This window comes from Triticum aestivum, chromosome 7B (assembly GCF_018294505.1).
Source record: "Triticum aestivum cultivar Chinese Spring chromosome 7B, IWGSC CS RefSeq v2.1, whole genome shotgun sequence".
Lineage (NCBI taxonomy): Eukaryota > Viridiplantae > Streptophyta > Magnoliopsida > Poales > Poaceae > Triticum > Triticum aestivum.
The window spans coordinates 326,280,890-326,297,851 of NC_057813.1; the positions used below are offsets into that span (position 1 = coordinate 326,280,890).

At 43.9% G+C, this 16,962-nt stretch overlaps 1 protein-coding gene across 1 annotated transcript; it reads left to right on the forward strand.

Moving 5' to 3' along the window:
• The first annotated feature begins 10,983 nt into the window (after positions 1-10,983).
• LOC123159391 (60S ribosomal protein L23-like) lies at positions 10,984-14,925 on the forward strand. Its single transcript, XM_044577216.1, has 2 exons — positions 10,984-11,861; positions 13,439-14,925. The coding sequence occupies exons 1-2, from the start codon at positions 11,699-11,701 to the stop codon at positions 13,771-13,773; spliced, it is 498 nt and encodes a 165-aa protein (XP_044433151.1). The 5' UTR covers positions 10,984-11,698; the 3' UTR covers positions 13,774-14,925.
• Positions 14,926-16,962: the final 2,037 nt, after the last annotated feature.

The following is a 16,962-nucleotide window of genomic DNA, read 5'->3' on the forward strand; positions in this document are numbered from 1 at the left end:
TTGTGGCAAAAGAATTTGAGCAACAAATGAAGCCTAATAATAAACCATCTAGTGTTGTTTCTGAAATTAAATTGAAAAGTGCATGTTTATTTGCCACCAAATCTGATATTGATGAGCTAGATTTCAGCAAATCTGTTTGCTATGCTTTTGTGTGCAAAGAGGCATTATTTTCATTCGAGGACGTGCCTTCCTCTTTGCCTCCTGCTGTCACTAACATTTTGCAGGAGTTCGCTGACGTTTTTCCACAAGACGTACCACCGGGATTACCGCCTATTCGAGGGATTGAGCATCAGATTGACTTAATTCCCGGTGCTTCACTGCCAAATCGTGCACCATACCGTACCAATCCAGAGGAGACGAAGGAGATTATGCGTCAAGTACAAGAGCTTCTCGACAAAGGTTATATACGCGAATCCCTTAGTCCTTGTGCTGTTCCTATTATTCTAGTGCCGAAAAAGGATGGTACATCACGTATGTGTGTTGATTGTAGAGGCATTAATAATATTACTATTCGTTATCGTCATCCTATTCCTAGGCTAGATGATATGCTTGATGAATTGAGTGGCTCTACAATATTCTCCAAAGTTGATTTGCGTAGTGGCTACCATCAAATTCGTATGAAATTGGGAGATGAATGGAAAACAGCATTTAAAACTAAGTTTGGATTATATGAGTGGTTAGTCATGCCTTTTGGGTTAACTAATGCACCTAGTACTTTCATGAGATTAATGAACGAAGTTTTACGTGCTTTCATTGGACGATTTGTGGTCGTTTACTTTGATGACATATTGATTTATAGCAGATCTTTGGAAGAACATTTGGAACATTTACGTGCTGTTTTTATTGCTCTACGTGATGCACGTTTGTTTGGTAACCTTGGGAAGTGCACCTTTTGCACCGACCGAGTATCTTTTCTTGGCTATGTTGTTACTCCACAGGGAATTGAAGTTGATAAAGCCAAGATTGAAGCTATTGAGAGTTGGCCGCAGCCCAAAACGGTCACACAAGTGAGGAGTTTTCTTGGCCTCGCTGGATTCTATAGGCGTTTTGTGAGAGATTTCAGCACCATTGCTGCACCTCTCAATGAGCTTACAAAGAAAGATGTGCCTTTTCTTTGGGGTACCGCACAGGAAGAAGCCTTCACGGTATAGAAAGATAAGTTGACACATGCTCCTTTACTCCAACTTCCTGATTTTAATAAGACTTTTGAGCTTGAATGTGATGCTAGTGGAATTGGATTAGGAGGTGTGTTATTACAAGATGGCAAACCGGTTGCATACTTTTCTGAAAAATTGAGTGGGCCTAGTCTGAATTATTCTACTTATGATAAAGAATTATATGCTCTTGTTCGGACTTTAGAAACATGGCAACATTATTTATGGCCCAAAGAATTTGTTATACATTCTGATCATGAATCTTTGAAACATATTAAAAGTCAAGCTAAACTGAATCGTAGACATGCTAAATGGGTTGAATTCATTGAGACTTTCCCTTATGTCATTAAACACAAGAAGGGAAAAGAAAATGTTATTGCTGATGCATTGTCTCGTCGCTATACTATGCTTTCACAACTTGACTTCAAAATATTTGGTTTGGAGACTATCAAAGATCAATATGTGCATGATGCTGATTTTAAAGATGTAATGCAGAATTGTAAAGAAGGAAGAATGTGGAACAAGTTTGTTGTTAACGATGGATTTGTGTTTCGTGCTAACAAGCTATGCATTCCAGCTAGCTCCGTTCGTCTTTTGTTGTTGCAGGAGGCGCATGGAGGAGGATTAATGGGACACTTTGGCGTGAAGAAGACGGAGGACGTACTTGCTACACATTTCTTTTGGCCAAAGATGAGACGGGATGTTGAGCGTTTTATTGCTCGCTGCACTACATGTCAAAAAGCTAAGTCACGACTCAATCCTCATGGTTTATATATGCCTTTGCCTGTACCTAGTGTTCCTTGGGAGGATATATCTATGGACTTTGTTTTAGGTTTACCTCGAACAAAGAAGGGGAGGGATAGCATATTTGTTGTCGTGGATAGATTCTCGAAAATGGCACACTTTATACCATGTCATAAAAGTGATGATGCTGTTAATGTTGCTGATTTGTTCTTTCGTGAAATTATTCGCTTGCATGGTGTGCCAAATACTATTGTTTCAGATCGTGATACTAAATTTCTTAGCCACTTTTGGAGATGTTTATGGGCTAAGTTGGGGACTAAACTGCTTTTTAGTACTACTTGTCACCCCCAAACTGATGGACAAACTGAAGTAGTCAATAGAACGTTGTCTACTATGCTTAGGGCTGTTTTGAAGAATAATAAGAAAATGTGGGAGGAATGCTTGCCTCATATTGAATTTGCTTATAATCGTTCATTGCATTCTACTACTAAGATGTGCCCTTTTGAAGTTGTGTATGGTTTCCTACCTCGTGCACCTATTGATTTGTTGCCTCTTCCATCTTTGGAGAAGGTTAATTTTGATGCTAAACAACGTGCTGAATTGATTTTAAAAATGCATGAGTTAACTAAGGAAAACATTGAGCGCATGAATGCTAAATATAAACTTGCTGGAGATAAGGGTAGAAAACATGTTGTGTTTGCACCTGGAGATCTTGTTTGGTTACATTTGCGTAAGGATAGATTTCCTGATTTGCGCAAATCAAAGTTAATGCCACGTGCTGATGGTCCCTTTAAGGTGTTAGAGAAAATAAATGATAATGCATATAAACTTGAGCTGCCTGCAGATTTTGGGGTTAGTCCCACTTTTAACATTGCAGATTTGAAGCCTTATTTGGGTGAGGAAGATGAACTTCCGTCGAGGACGACTTCATTTCAAGAAGGGGAGGATGATGAGGACATCAATACAATTGTTACACCCACAGCCCCTGCTGCTATACATACTGGACCAATTACTAGAGCTCGTGCACGCCAACTAAATTACCAGGTACTTTCGTTTCTTGGTAATGATTCTAATGTTCATGAGAATATGATGCTGCCTAAATTGGATACATTTGTTTTGCTTACAAATGAAGGGCCTAGCTTGGAGAAGGATGAACATTGGAGCAAGAACAAGCATGGAGATGATGGCATGCGCAAGGGGAACAAGAACGGAGTTACAAGTGATGATTTCAGGACTTTGAAGCCACCATAATGGGTGCATGAAGCCTTGGACGAAATATACAAGATGCCACTTCATAAATTTCGTCCCGAGGCTATTTTAGGTGCTGCGTCACCTTATTTTTGGGCCAGGCCCATGTAATTTCGAAATACATAAGTATAGGCTATTTTTAGAGTCCGTATGTGTGGGGAAACAAGAGATAGGGTTGATTTCGGACCCCTCCACCAAGGGCCACGAAATTCCCCCCTCTTCCTCCATATATACAGCCCTTAGGGAATCGTTTAGACTTTGGGTTTTGTTTAGATTAAAAGTTCGCCATAGCTGCAACTTCGCGTACTTCGTTTGTGTTCAATGACCAGACAAAGGCGTCACAGAACCCCACCTTGATCAATAAAGCTTTCATCTTATATTCGCAATATCCAGATTGCAATCTCAGTTTCTTGCTTGTTCTTCGTTTGCTCGCAGGAAACAGACCCTCGTGGTCAGGTTGATCGTGCTCCGGCGTGGTCAATAACCTCTCGGAGTTGGTTTAGCGATTGCTAAGGCGCGACGTCCTCGCACGTTCGTAGTCGGATCGTCAAAGTCGACTTCCACCAAAGCGATATCCATCATCTCATCGAAAGACGGGACACCTTTGCCCCTATCACTTTCCTCCCCGGAGGGGACAATGGATGTGGCTGCTGCTTCATCTACTTCTTGCTGCGCCACTAGTACTACACTAACCAGTTGATTAGTTGCCGCTAAGTATAGCAGCAACGACTCTTGTGGTTTGGGAGCGACCAAAGTGGGCATAGAGGAAAGATAGGTTTTCAAATCTTGTAGTGTAGCATCCACCTCCGGGGTCCACTCCACAGGTCCTACCTTCAAGATTTTGAAGAACGGCAAGGCATGCTTGGCAGTCTTGGAAATGAAGATGCTAAGTGCCGCAACAGATCCAGTCAAACGCCTCACGTCCTTAACTTTCTTGGGTGCTTGAATCTACTCGATAGCCTTGATCTTGTCGGGGTTCGCCTCTATTCCCTAATGGGACACAGAGAAGCCAAGTAGCTTGCCGGAAGGAACGCCAAACATGCACTTCTCTGGGTTCAACTTCGGGTTGATCTTGCGCAGATTAGCAAAGGTTTCTATCAAATCCTGAATGAGGGTTTATCTGTCCTTGATGTTGACCACAATATCATCCATGTAAGCTTCAATGTTTCTATACAGCTGGGACTCAAAGCCAATCAGGACTGCCTTTGCCAAAGTGGATCTGGCGCTCTTCAATCCAAAGGGCATCCTTACGAAGTAGTACGTGCCACATGGGGTGATGAACACCGTCTTCTCTTCGTCCTCCTTGGACATAAAGATCTGACAGTATCCAAAATATGCATTCAGGAAAGAAAGAAGGTCACACCCGAAGGTGGAATCCACAATCTAGTCGATGTGCGGTAGGGGAAATGGGTCCTTCGGGCATGCCTTGCTTAGATCCATGAAATCTACACAAAGCCTCAATTTCCCATTAGCCTTGCGCACCACCCTAGATTTGCTAACCATGTTGAATGCAGGACTCCTTTGACCAGACCAGTTGCCTCAAGTTTCTTGATCTCCTCGGCAATTAATTGCTTCCGCTCCAAAGCTTGCTTCCGGACATTCTGCTTGACGGGTCGGGCATGAGGGCAGACAGCAAGGTGGTGCTTAATTACCTCCCTGGGACCTCCGGGGATATCAGATGGTTGTCAGGAAAACACATCAATATTCGCCCGCAGGAAGGCAACGAGTGTGCTTTTCTATTTGTCATCGAGGGTGGCACTGATAGTGAAGGTACCGTCAGCGCCAGCCAACCCTACCGGGACCTTTTTCACAGCAGGTGCAACAGCCTAGGGTCTCTTGCTATTGGAACTTTCTGACAAGTCATCAACGGGCACAATGTACTCCGAAGAGGTATGTTTCCCGGTTTCCTTGCAGGCATCCTTACTATCTCTCTTCTTTTTCTTGCTTTCCTTGTCGAGAAAAGTTGTTTCAATTGCCTCTGCCGCGACTGCTTCCCGGTACATCTTGTCCACGTAAATGATTGCTTCCTTCTCGTCTGATGGAATGGAAATGATGCCTATCGGCCTTGGCATCTTCAAGGTGTTGTAGGCGTAGTGGGACGCTGCCATGAATTTTGCTGAAGCTGGGCGACCAAGGATTCCATTGTATGCCAGGGGGAGGTCGACCACATCAAACAGAGTCTTCTCAGTCTGGTAATTCACCCCCCCCCCCCCGAATATCATTGGCAACGTGATCTTCCCCTTAGGACGACTCCTGCCGGGGTTGATTCCTTGAAAGGTTCCAGTAACCTCGAGCTCTTCCTATGTTATCTAATGTTCGCTGATGACCTTTGGAGAAATCATATCCAACCCGACCCCGCCGTCAACCAACATCTTCCTAACTTTGAGGTTGTGGATTGTTGGTGAGACCAACAATGGCAAGCACCCTACCGCGATGGTGTGGTCAAGTTGGTCCTCTTCACCAAATACGATGGGCATGCAGGACCACTTGAGTGGCCTCCGTGAATCGGCCGCTGGCTCCATGGCATTGACTTCATGTGCCCACTGTTTAAGTTGGCAGTGAGAGGAGTGCAGAGATGCACCCCTGTCAATGCACAGGGCGTTAGTGGCTTTCTGGAACTCCTGCCCGCTGGTTTCCTCTTCATCCCCTCTATCACTCTTATCATTGCAATCTTCCTTCTCACGGCCTCTAGCGGGTTTTCCTTGATTCCGAGGAGCCTTGCCGGGGCGTCTAGCTCCGCCGCCTCGGCCCTTCCCGCATGTGCCACTCTGACCTTTCTCCTTATCATGCTTCTCATATTCAGTCCTCTGCTTCTTGACGTGCTTCTCGACCTGATGACACTCCTGGAGATCGTGGCCCTTGGTCTGATGGATCTTGCAGTATGACCCATCACCTTTCCCAGCCTCACTACAAGAAATATGTCAACTGGTGACCTTCTGTCAGTGACCCTGGAAGAATTGGTCATAGATCTATGACCATTTTAGACCAATTGGTCAAAAGCTGTTCGGGGGGGGGGGGGCTCCAAACCCTAAACTATAACGACCATTTTGGTTAGAAAGGTCGTAATTTCCTTACACGAAATGGTCATAAAGCATATAGCACTGGTCCGCTGCCTTATTTCTAGCTGATCATGACCAATATAGATGGTCATAACCTTGTAAATTATGGTGGGTTGCTATGACTAGGTGCCACCTCATCTGTTTTGCCTATGTGTCATGTCCATGTGGCAGTTTTTGCCCTAGGTTGTGAAGCAACCTATATTTCTGTCATTCCCAAAATTCCCAAAATAATATCATAAATTCTTTGGGTCATATCTTCGTCAAATATGTAAAAAACCTTCCTTGCCTAGTTCAAAAATAATTCAAAAATATTCATTTTCCTATTATGTTCAGAAAAACACTTTGTGAAGGAAGTACCACTTTGGCATGTCCAAATGGTATCCATTTTCTACAGTGCTTTCCAATGCCCAAATAACCATCCTCCACCAAATGCTAGCTCAATCCATTCATTATTTTGAGCCCAGCTTTAACATTCGTATTTATGTCCAGTGTGGTATTTGCAAAGCAAGTACCACCTAGGCTCCTCCTTTTGAGCTAAAAATTTGTGAAGACGGTCTTCTTAATAATTGATCATCCTCAGCGAAAACTCACGCCCATTAGCCATGTGCATTTCCCGTACCGCTAATCAAACACTTCACTGCTTATTCATGTTTGAGCATCGATCGGTCTCCTCGTGAGAATATTATGTTGTGATTTTTCTTCCTAGCACCTACCTGGGGAGTGCCCAACCCACTAGACATGCCTAGGCCGCCCAAAACACATGGCAACGCCACGGTCACGCGGTGACCTCGTAGCGGGCATGCGAGTTTATGCGCTCTAGAGTTGGGACCCTCATCCACCGTCCAAACCTGAAATAGGTACTTATGATTAAATAGGTACTTATGTAACTAGAAATGATTTTTGGAAAAAATAAATAGCAAACTATGAGGCAGCTGCAGTTCAAATTTGACCCACTTTCTACTGAATCGGCGGGAATTTGTCTTTTTCACCAGAGGTGGATCAAAACTTTAGACACCCAACCATTTTGTCAATTGTGCATTAAATATGGCCTAGTATTTTAGAAAATTGATTTGGTCCAATTTTGCAACAAATATATGGTAGGTCCTTCGCAAAAAAAACTCATTTCAAGCACTCGGAAAATGGAAAATGAATTTTCCGTGCATAGAAAATGAAAACTCCCTTAGGCAACATTGTTTGTAATTCCAAGATGCACCCTTGTGCACAATATGAGATCATTTGAACAAACTATGCCATGAATGTGGCCATAAGATTGATCATTTGGCTTGAAAGCCATGAATCTTCACACATGATAGATCATTTTTTAGAACACTTTTTTAAAATAATTTCCATATTACTAGTTTATTATTTTTCTGAGAAACTTGGTCACATATAATGACACAATGGGAAGGTTTTCCAATTTTTTGATTTTTTTTGAATTTTTTATGCCCGTTTCAAAATGCGGTCAAAACGGCGGGTGTGACCATTCCTAGCTAGTGGTTGAATCTTGGAAAACTTTTGATGTTTCTCTTCTTAAAAATATACTTATGTACCTAGAAATGATTTTTTGAAAAAATAATGATCAAACTATGAGGTAGCTGCAGTTCAAATTTGACCCGCTTCCTGCTGAATTAGCGGGAATTTGTCTTTTTCACCAGAGGTGGATAAAAACATTTTACACCCAACCATTTTATCAATTGTGCATTAAATATGGCCTAGTATTTTATAAAATCGATTCGGTCCAATTTTGGAACAAATATATGGTAGGTCCTTCACAAAAAAAAACTCATTTCAGGCACTCGGAAAATGGAAAATGAATTTTTCGTGCAAAGAAAATGAAAACTCCCTTAGGCAACATCATTTGTAACTCCAAGATGCACCCTTGTGCACAATATGAGATCATTTGAACAAACTATGCCATGAATGTGGCCATAAGATTGATCATTTGGCTTGAAAGCCATGAATCTTCACGCATGATAGCTCATTTTTGAGAACACTTTTTTAAAATATTTTCCGTATTACAAGTTTACTATTTGTCCTAGAAACTTGATCACATATAAATACACAATGCGAAGGTTTTCCAATTATTTTTTGAATTTTTTATGCCCGTTACAAAATGCGGTCAAAACGGCGGGCTTGACCGTTCCTAGCTAGTGGTTGAATCTTGGAAATTTTTTGATGTTTCTGTGATTAAATAGATACTTATGTACCTAGAAATGATTTCTAGAAAAAATAAAGATCAAACTATGAGGCAGCTGCAGTTCAAATTTGACCCACTTCCTACTGAATAGGCGGGAATTTGTCTTTTTCACCACAGTTGGATAAAAACTTTTTACACCCAACCATTTTATGAATTGTGCATTAAATATGGCCTAGTATTTTACAAAATTGATTTGGTCCAATTTTGCAACAAATATATGGTAGGTCCTTCACAAAAAAACTCATTTCAGGCACTCGGAAAATGGAAAATGAATTATCCGTGCAAAGAAAATGAAAACTCCCTTAGGCAACATTGTTTGTAATTCCAAGATGGACCCTTGTGCACAATATGAGATCATTTGAACAAACTATGCCATGAATGTGGCCATAAGATTGATCATTTGGCTTGAACCCATGAATCTTCACACATGATAGCTCATTTTTTAGAACACTTTTTAAAAATAATTTCCATATTACAAGTTTATTATTTTTCCTAGAAGCTTAGTCACATATAATGACACAATGCGAAGGTTTTTCAATTTTTTGATTTTCTTGATTTTTTATGCCCGTTTCAAAATGCGGTCAAAACGGCGGGCTTGACTGTTCCTAGCTAGTGGTTGAATCTTGGAAAACTTTTGATGTTTCTATGATTAAATACAACTTATGTACCTAGAAATGATTTTTGAAAAAAATAAAGATCAAACTATGAGGCAGCTGTAGTTCAAATTTGACCCGCTTCCTGCTAAATCGGCGGGAATTTGTCTTTTCACCAGAGGTGGATAAAAACTTTTTACACTCAAACATTTTATGAATTGTGCATTAAATATGGCCTAGTATTTTATAAAATTGATTTGGTCCAATTTTGCAACAAATATATGGTAGGTCCTTCACAAAAAAAACTCATTTCAAGCAGTCGGAAAATGGAAAATGAATTTTCCGTGCAAAGAAAATGAAAACTCCCTTAGGCAACATTGTTTGTAATTCCAAGATGCGGCCTTGTGCACAATATGAGATCATTTGAACAAACTATGCCATGAATGTGGCCATAAGATTGATCATTTGGCTTGAAAGCCATGAATCTTCACGCATGATAGCTCATTTTTTAGAACACTTTTTTAAAATAATTTCCGTATTACAAGTTTATTATTTTTCCTAGAAACTTGGTCACATATAATGACACAATGCGAAGGTTTTCCAATTTTTTGATCTTTTTTGAATTTTTTATGCCCGTTTCAAAATGCGGTCAAAACAGCATGCTTGACCGTTCCGAGCTAGTGGTTGAATCTTGGAAAACTTTTGATGTTTCTCTGATTAAATAGATACTTATGTACCTAGAAATGATTTTTGGAAAAAATAAAGGTCAAACTATGAGGCAGCTGCAGTTCAAATTTGACCTGCTTCCAACTGAATCGGCTGGAATTTGTCTTTTTCACGACAGGTGGATCAAAACTTTTTACACCCATCCATTTGGTCAATTGTGCATTAAATATGTCCTAGTATTTTAGAAAATTGACTTGGTACAATTTTGCAACAAATATATGGTAGGTCCTTCACAAAAAACTCATTTTGGGCACTCGAAAGATGGAAAATGAAATTTCCGTGCAAAAAAAATGATAACTTCCCGAGGCAACATTGTTTGTCATTTGAATATGCACCCTTGTGGACAATATAAGATCATTTGAACAAACTATGCCATGAATGTGGACATAAGATTGAGCATTTGGGTTGAAAGCCATGAATCTTCATGGATGATAGCTCATTTATGAGAACACTTTTTAAAAAAAATTGTCTTATTACAAGTTTATTATTTTTTCTGGTAACTTAGTCACATATAATGACAGAATGCAAAGGTTTTCCAATTTTTTGATTTTTTTTAATTTTTTATGCCCGTTTCAAAATGCGGTCAAAACGGCGGGAATGGCCGTTCCTAGCTAGTGGTTGAATCTTGGATTTTTCTGGGTGTTTCTCTAATTAAATAGATACTTTAGTACCTAGAAATGTTTTTTGGAAAAAATAAAGAAGAAGCTATGAGGCAGCTGCAGTTCAAATTTGACCCGCTTCCATCTGAATCGGCAGAAATTTGTCTTCTTCACGTGAGGTGGATCAAAAGTTTTGACACCCAACCATTTGGTTATTTGTACATTAAATATGGTCTAGTATTTTTGAAAAATGATTTGATACAATTTTGCAACAAATATTTGGTATGTCCTTCACAAAAAAACTCATTTTGGGCACTTGAAAAATGAAAAATGAATTTTCGTGCAAAGAAAATGAAAAGTTCCTTATTACTATTTTGTTATTTTTTTCTTCTAAAAACTAGGTCACATTTGATGACATGATGAGAAGGTTTTTCATTTATTTCATTTTTTCCAATTTCTCAGGTCAAGTAAATAGCTGAAATGATCTAACATCTTATTTTTAAATTTATTAGGACCAATTTAATTGGTCATAGTATTGTATTGCGTTGGATCCTCCCGGATCCAACAGTAGCCGTCACTGCTCGCCTCCCCCACCAACCCCACCTAAGGCGAAACCCTAGATGGCATCTTCCATCCACCCCCGCCTCCTTTCTTTCTTTCTTTCTCTCCCTCCCCCCTCAGTCCTCTCCCCTCTCCCCCGATGCAGATCCCCCTCGTCCTCCTCGTCGCCGCCACCCACCCCTCTGAACCTCACCGCCACCCACCTCTGTCGCTGACTTCACTCTCCCCTCGTCTCCCTCGTACTCGACCAACCTCGCCGCCCGTGGGGCTCTCGCATCGCCGCCACTCCACGCCCGCGCATGACAGAAGAGAAGCCCGAGGTCCTCCTCCGATGCTTCTCTGCCTTACTCGCCCGCGGGGCTCTCTGCTCCACTTCGACTGGCCGGCGCAGACAGAAGAGAAGCCCTCGTCGGTCACAGGTCCTCGCCTCCGCCGTCGTAGCTCCAAACCCTCGTCGTTCGGATCCAGCCGCCGTCGCAGCTCTGAACCCTCGTAGTCCAGATCCAGCCGCCATCGCAGCCATGCCGTTCACCCTGCACCCTCGCCCTTTTAAGGGACGCATGCACCCCTCTTCGATTCATGATTCGTCCATGGTCTCACTGATCAGATCTGATTGACCGACCTCTGATTCATGTTGCAGGTGGCCACGGTCTCCGCCATCGGTGTCGCGGCATCGTCTAGGGAGCCTCGCGCGGGAGGCAGAGTGGCGAGCGCACATCTGTGCGTCACCGGCCATGGACCATAAGGATGAGCACTCCACCCACCCCGACCAGGAGGTCGAGGAGGAGGAGGAAGAGGAGGCCAAGCGCCGGATCGGATGGACCTGGTCGTGCCCATACCATACGTCCCCGACGAGAAGGGCTACGCCTTCGCGCTCAAGGACGGCAGCACCTATAGCTTCCGCTTCTTGTTCATCGTCTCCAACAACATTGTGTCGGGGCTCAAGTACACCAACACCGTCTGGAAGACTGGAGTAAGAGGTGACACCACACACACACACCAACATGATCACCCCTCCTAATGTCGTTCTTTATCTGGTTGTTAGATCGTACTTGTACAGAAGTATGATTCTAGATCAAATTAACATGAAGGTTGAATATAGTACTCTTAAATTTGTTAAGTGACCTCGATTGTTCCTTTTGAATTCCACAGTAAATGATTCTCTGAAAGTTCCTGTGGTACTCTTGAGGAACATTTAAGACGTCAAGAAAAAGATATATAGGACATTTTAGATAACATAATGGCATCCGAACAGACCATATTTCCTTAAGGAGTGTATTATGTACTGATTTCTGCACCCAGTATAATTAATAACAACGTTTTGATAATTAGTGCTAAGTAATAATCACTGGAGATGTACCTGATCAAAATCCGAGTAGAAGGGTAATCGTTTCGAATAGCTCTGAAGAACATCCCATGATTTCTCAATGAGGCCCCACCAGCTGCACTATTACTTGGTGAATACTTTCAAAAAGTATGTCAGAACTTAGGAGAGTGTTAGCAATACGTTACCAATTTTGTGCAGTCTGAAACTCAGGTTGTTGTTTAGTTTCATATATCCATCCAGGAGCAAATATGGCAGTTGAGACATCATCTTTTTTAAGTAGATCAAGGGCAACATTTGTCTAGCAAAAAAATAACAGTTGGCAGTTTAATAGAATGCATTTGCAGTCGGGCACAATAGTTAGAAAGGCTGATCTACTACATTACTGTAGTATTCAATCAATGTTGTATAGCCAGCATGTTTTACAATAGTTGAGCATTCAACATTGGAGTATGCATCTATTTAACACTTAATATGCAGGGCAATTGTTGAGTTACACTCAGAATACCTTACTAATTTAGTTGCTAGTTTCGAAGCAGAGTATAGATAGGAAGGAATAAAATACACTACAGCAAGAATCATGAGTCGAACCAAAAAGAGAGAAGATTTCACGTACATTCCATTTCCCACCACAGAAAGTATTTCGGCCGAAAACGTCAATACCCATGTACACATCATACTTCCGGTCACCAGCAGTTGTAGCTGAATCTCGTGGATACTTTTCCTACCAAAATCATCCCATAATTTTTAGGTAATCACTAAGGAGATATTGCGGGGGACCAGAAAAGGAAAAGAGGCGTACCTTCCATGTATAATTAACAAATAAGCCATCACACAAATCAAAGAATGGCTTGTTATGCTTGTTGAGCTTATCCTGCCAGTCGAGATCGCCACCCACTATAATTGCATCATACCTGTAGTAGGGCCAAGTAAAAGACGCCAAATAGTTCATAAAACAAGTTTCACAACTAACACCAGTCATGCTTATTGCACAGTAGGAAATACCATATGACTAAAGATCTAGGAACAACAGCATGCATTCTCTTGGTTAGATGATTGACAAACTCTTTCAGGTTATCGATGAACTGAATGTTGAGCTTATTTGCACTACATATGCAGATACTACATTTCCCTCCCGAATCTGACATCTGTATAACTAGATACTAGATACTAGATATGTGTGATCATTTTGTCTAACTATCTTCCTTGTGTATGCTTGTTCTTGAACTATAGGGCATAGAGGTTCTGCTGGTAACAAGTTCCGAATGTCGCCGGGTCTGCCGGTTGCAGCCACTGTCAACTGCGCTGATAACACTAGTGCCAAGAACCTCTACATCATCTCTGTGAAGGTAATCAAGGGGCGCCTGAACAGGCTCCCTTCTGCCTGCGTTGATGACATGGTTATGGCCACTGTCAAGAAGGGCAAGCCAGACCTGAGGAAGAAAGTCATGCCGGCTATCATTGTGAGACAGTGTAAGCCATGTCACCATAAGAAAGTTGGCGATGAAGCAACTGTGCATCTCGTCCCAGGAGGAGATCGAGCCGGGAGGCAGCTTCAGGAGCCATGATCGGGTACCGTCCTTGAGTGCCATGGGAAACCAATTCGCCATGACTTTCTCGTCGCCGTTGGCCGCCTCGATGCTCAGCTCGTAGAGATGCAAGTACTCCGCAGGGTCCTCGGTGCCGTCATAGCGAGGAGGCAGGTCCGACTTGAACTTGACTGTCCAGGCGACGATACGCAGCTCGGGGGTGAAGGCGCGGCAGCCTATTGTGGTCACCGGGTGCCTTTGCTGACACAGAGCTTGCTCCTGATGGTACCCGCGCACCACTGCCATATGCAGTACGCGGTCTTGTCGCATCGGTGCAGGGAGCACGGGGGCGCCTTCTTGAGGCTGAGGGATTTCTTGACAGCTTCTTTCTTCTCGCGCGGGCACCGGACACGGTGGGTCACGCCCAGGGGTCGCGCGCCTTGGCGCCCTGGTGCCGTCTTGGGGCAGAGGTGGTGGAGGTGCTCCATGAGCCACGTCGCCCGTACCTGGCGGAGGGCGAGGCAACAAGAGGGACGGCGTGGGAGAGCCCCCTGTGGCACTGACGAGCTCAGTGATGTGAGCAAGCCATTCCTCGTAGAGGTCATCGACAGGGCGGAAATGCAGGAGCTCGTGCGCCATAAGCAGTAGGGTCTGCGCGTCGGTGGGGGCGCGCCGAGCATGGGACGATGAGCCGGCTGGGGACAACGATGGAGTGGCGGTGCCGCCGTCCCACTGCACCGAGGGGTGCAGCGAGGATGCTTCATCCTTGTTCCCCGCCGGTCCGGTGGCGGCATTGGCGGCAGGCGACGGAGAATGACGGGGAGGTTCGCCGACAGGAGCCGTTTGGGTGACGCATGCGGTGAGAGTGGCCCGGTGCTCCGTGCGGGCTTGGCGGGCGTCAGACATGGATGCGACGAAGCGATGGGACGCGGATCAGCGGAAGGAAGACTTCGGCGCACCCCTACCTGGCACGCCAAATGTCGGATTTAGGGTTCCGGCAAAACCCTTAAGGTTCGAACACTAGGGTGCGCACGAAGATTTCCCCCTACTGAATATCGCCCTCAGCCTCTCTACGATCTCTAAGCTTAACTCGATGAACTCACAACACAAGAGACACAAGATTTATACTGGTTCGGGCCACCATTGTGGTGTAATACCCTACTCTAGTGTGGTGGTGGTGGATTGCCTCTTGGGCTGATGATGAACAATACAAGGGAAGAACAGCCTCCTAAGGAGAGGTGTACTTGTGCTTGGTGGGTGCGAGGATGAACTGAGTTTGTTCCAGTCTCCCTTCTACTATGGTGGCTAGTCTTATTTATAGAGGCCCTGGTCCTCTCCCCAAATATTGAGCGGGAAGGGATCCAACAACGGCCAATTTGAAGGGGGAGAGCTAGTACAAGCTATCCTGACTAAAGGTGGTCTTCGCCTGTCAAAGGCGCTGGTGGTGACGCCCTCTTGTGCTCCATGATGACCTTCGTCCTGTCGACCTACTGGTCTTGGTCTTGTTGCACTGATATGGAAACCTTTGCCTAATGCCTCGGTACTCCGTGCCTGCGCTTGCCCCCTTATCACCAAAGGGAAAACAAGGACACTGCGTGTTGGCGCCCGCCTGGCCTTGGTCTTCATGGCTTGCGTCACGGGAACCTCACGAGGTACCCATTGCCTTGATCTCTCCGCCCCCTCGCGAGCCTGCCTGGTAAGGCCGCTCCTGAGGAGGCCTTGTGTCGTCCGCCTCGTGAGGCTTGGCCCCTCGCGAGGGTCTTGAGTGTTGGTTGATGAAGACGGGCCATACTGGGCCACTCGTGGAGCCATGCCGTGGGCCGCAGGCAGGCAAATCTGGGGAACCCTGTTCCCAGAACGCTGACATTATCAATCCATGGGAGGCGTAGGATGAAGATGGTCTCTCTCAAACAACCATGCAACCAAATAACAAAGAGTCTCTTGTGTCCCCAATACACCCAATACAATGGTAAATTGCATAGGTGCACTAGTTCGGCGACAAGATGGTGATACAAGTGCAGTATGGATGGTAGATATAGGTTTTTATAATCTGAGATTATAAAAACAGTAGGGTAACAAGTAACAAAAGTGAGTGAAAATGGTATTGCAATGCTTCAAAACAAGGCCTAGGGTTCATACTTTCACTAGTGCAAGTTCTCTCAACAAAACATAGTTAGATCATATAACATTCCCTCAACGTGCAACAAAGAGTCACTCCAAAGTCACTAATAGCGGAGAATGAACGAAGAGATTATTGTAGGGTACGAAACCACCTCAAAGTTATTCTTTCCGATCAATCCATTGGGCCATTCCTACAAGTGTCACAAACATCCCTAGAGTTCGTAGTAAAATAACAGCTTAAGACACACATCAACCAAACCTTAATATCACCTAGGTACTCGAATGTCACCTCAAGTATCCATGGGTTTGATTATACGATATGCATCACACAATCTCAGATTCATCTATTCAAACTAACACAAAGAACTTCAAAGAGTGCCCCAAAGTTTCTACCGGAGAGTCAAGACGAAAACGTGTGCCAACCCCTTTGCAGAAGTTCACAAGGTCACAGAACCCGCAAGTTGATCACCAAAACATACATCAAGTAGATCACGTGAATATCCCATTGTCACCATAGATAAGCACATGCAAGACATACATCAAGAGTTCTGAAATCTTTAAAGACTCAACCCGATAGGATAACTTCAAAGGGAAAACTCAATCCATTACAAGAAGGTAGAGGGGGAGAAAGATCATAAGATCCAACTATAATAGTAAAGCTTGTGATACATCAAGATCGTGCCATATCAAGAACATGAGAGAGAGAGAGATCAAACACATAGCTACTGGTACATACCCTCAGCCCCGAGGGTGAACTACTCCCTCCTCGTCATGGAGAGCGCCAGGATGATGAAGATGGCCACTGGTGATGGATCCCCCCTCCGGCAGGGTGCCGGAACAGGGTCCTGGTTGGTTTGTGGTGGCTACAGAGGCTTGCAGCGGCGGAACTCCCGGTCTTGGTTTATTTTCAGGGGTTTGTGTATTTATAGGAATTTTTGGCGTCGTTTCACGTCAAGGGGGTCTCTAAGTCATCCACGAGGTAGGGGGCATGCTCAGGGGGGTTGGGCGCGCCCTCCACCCTCGTGGATGATTCGGCACTCTTCTGGCCCTACTCTTTTGCTTTGGGGGCTTCTTCTGGTCCATAAAAAACCATTGGGAATTTTCAAC

Bases quoted from the DNA above. Each gene is read 5' to 3' on its own strand.
- LOC123159391 (XM_044577216.1), top strand. From the start codon at position 11,699: ATGGACCTGGTCGTGCCCATACCATACGTCCCCGACGAGAAGGGCTAC. The intron at 11,862-13,438 runs GTGACACCACAC...CTTGAACTATAG, and splicing joins CTGGAAGACTGGAGTAAGAG to GGCATAGAGGTTCTGCTGGT.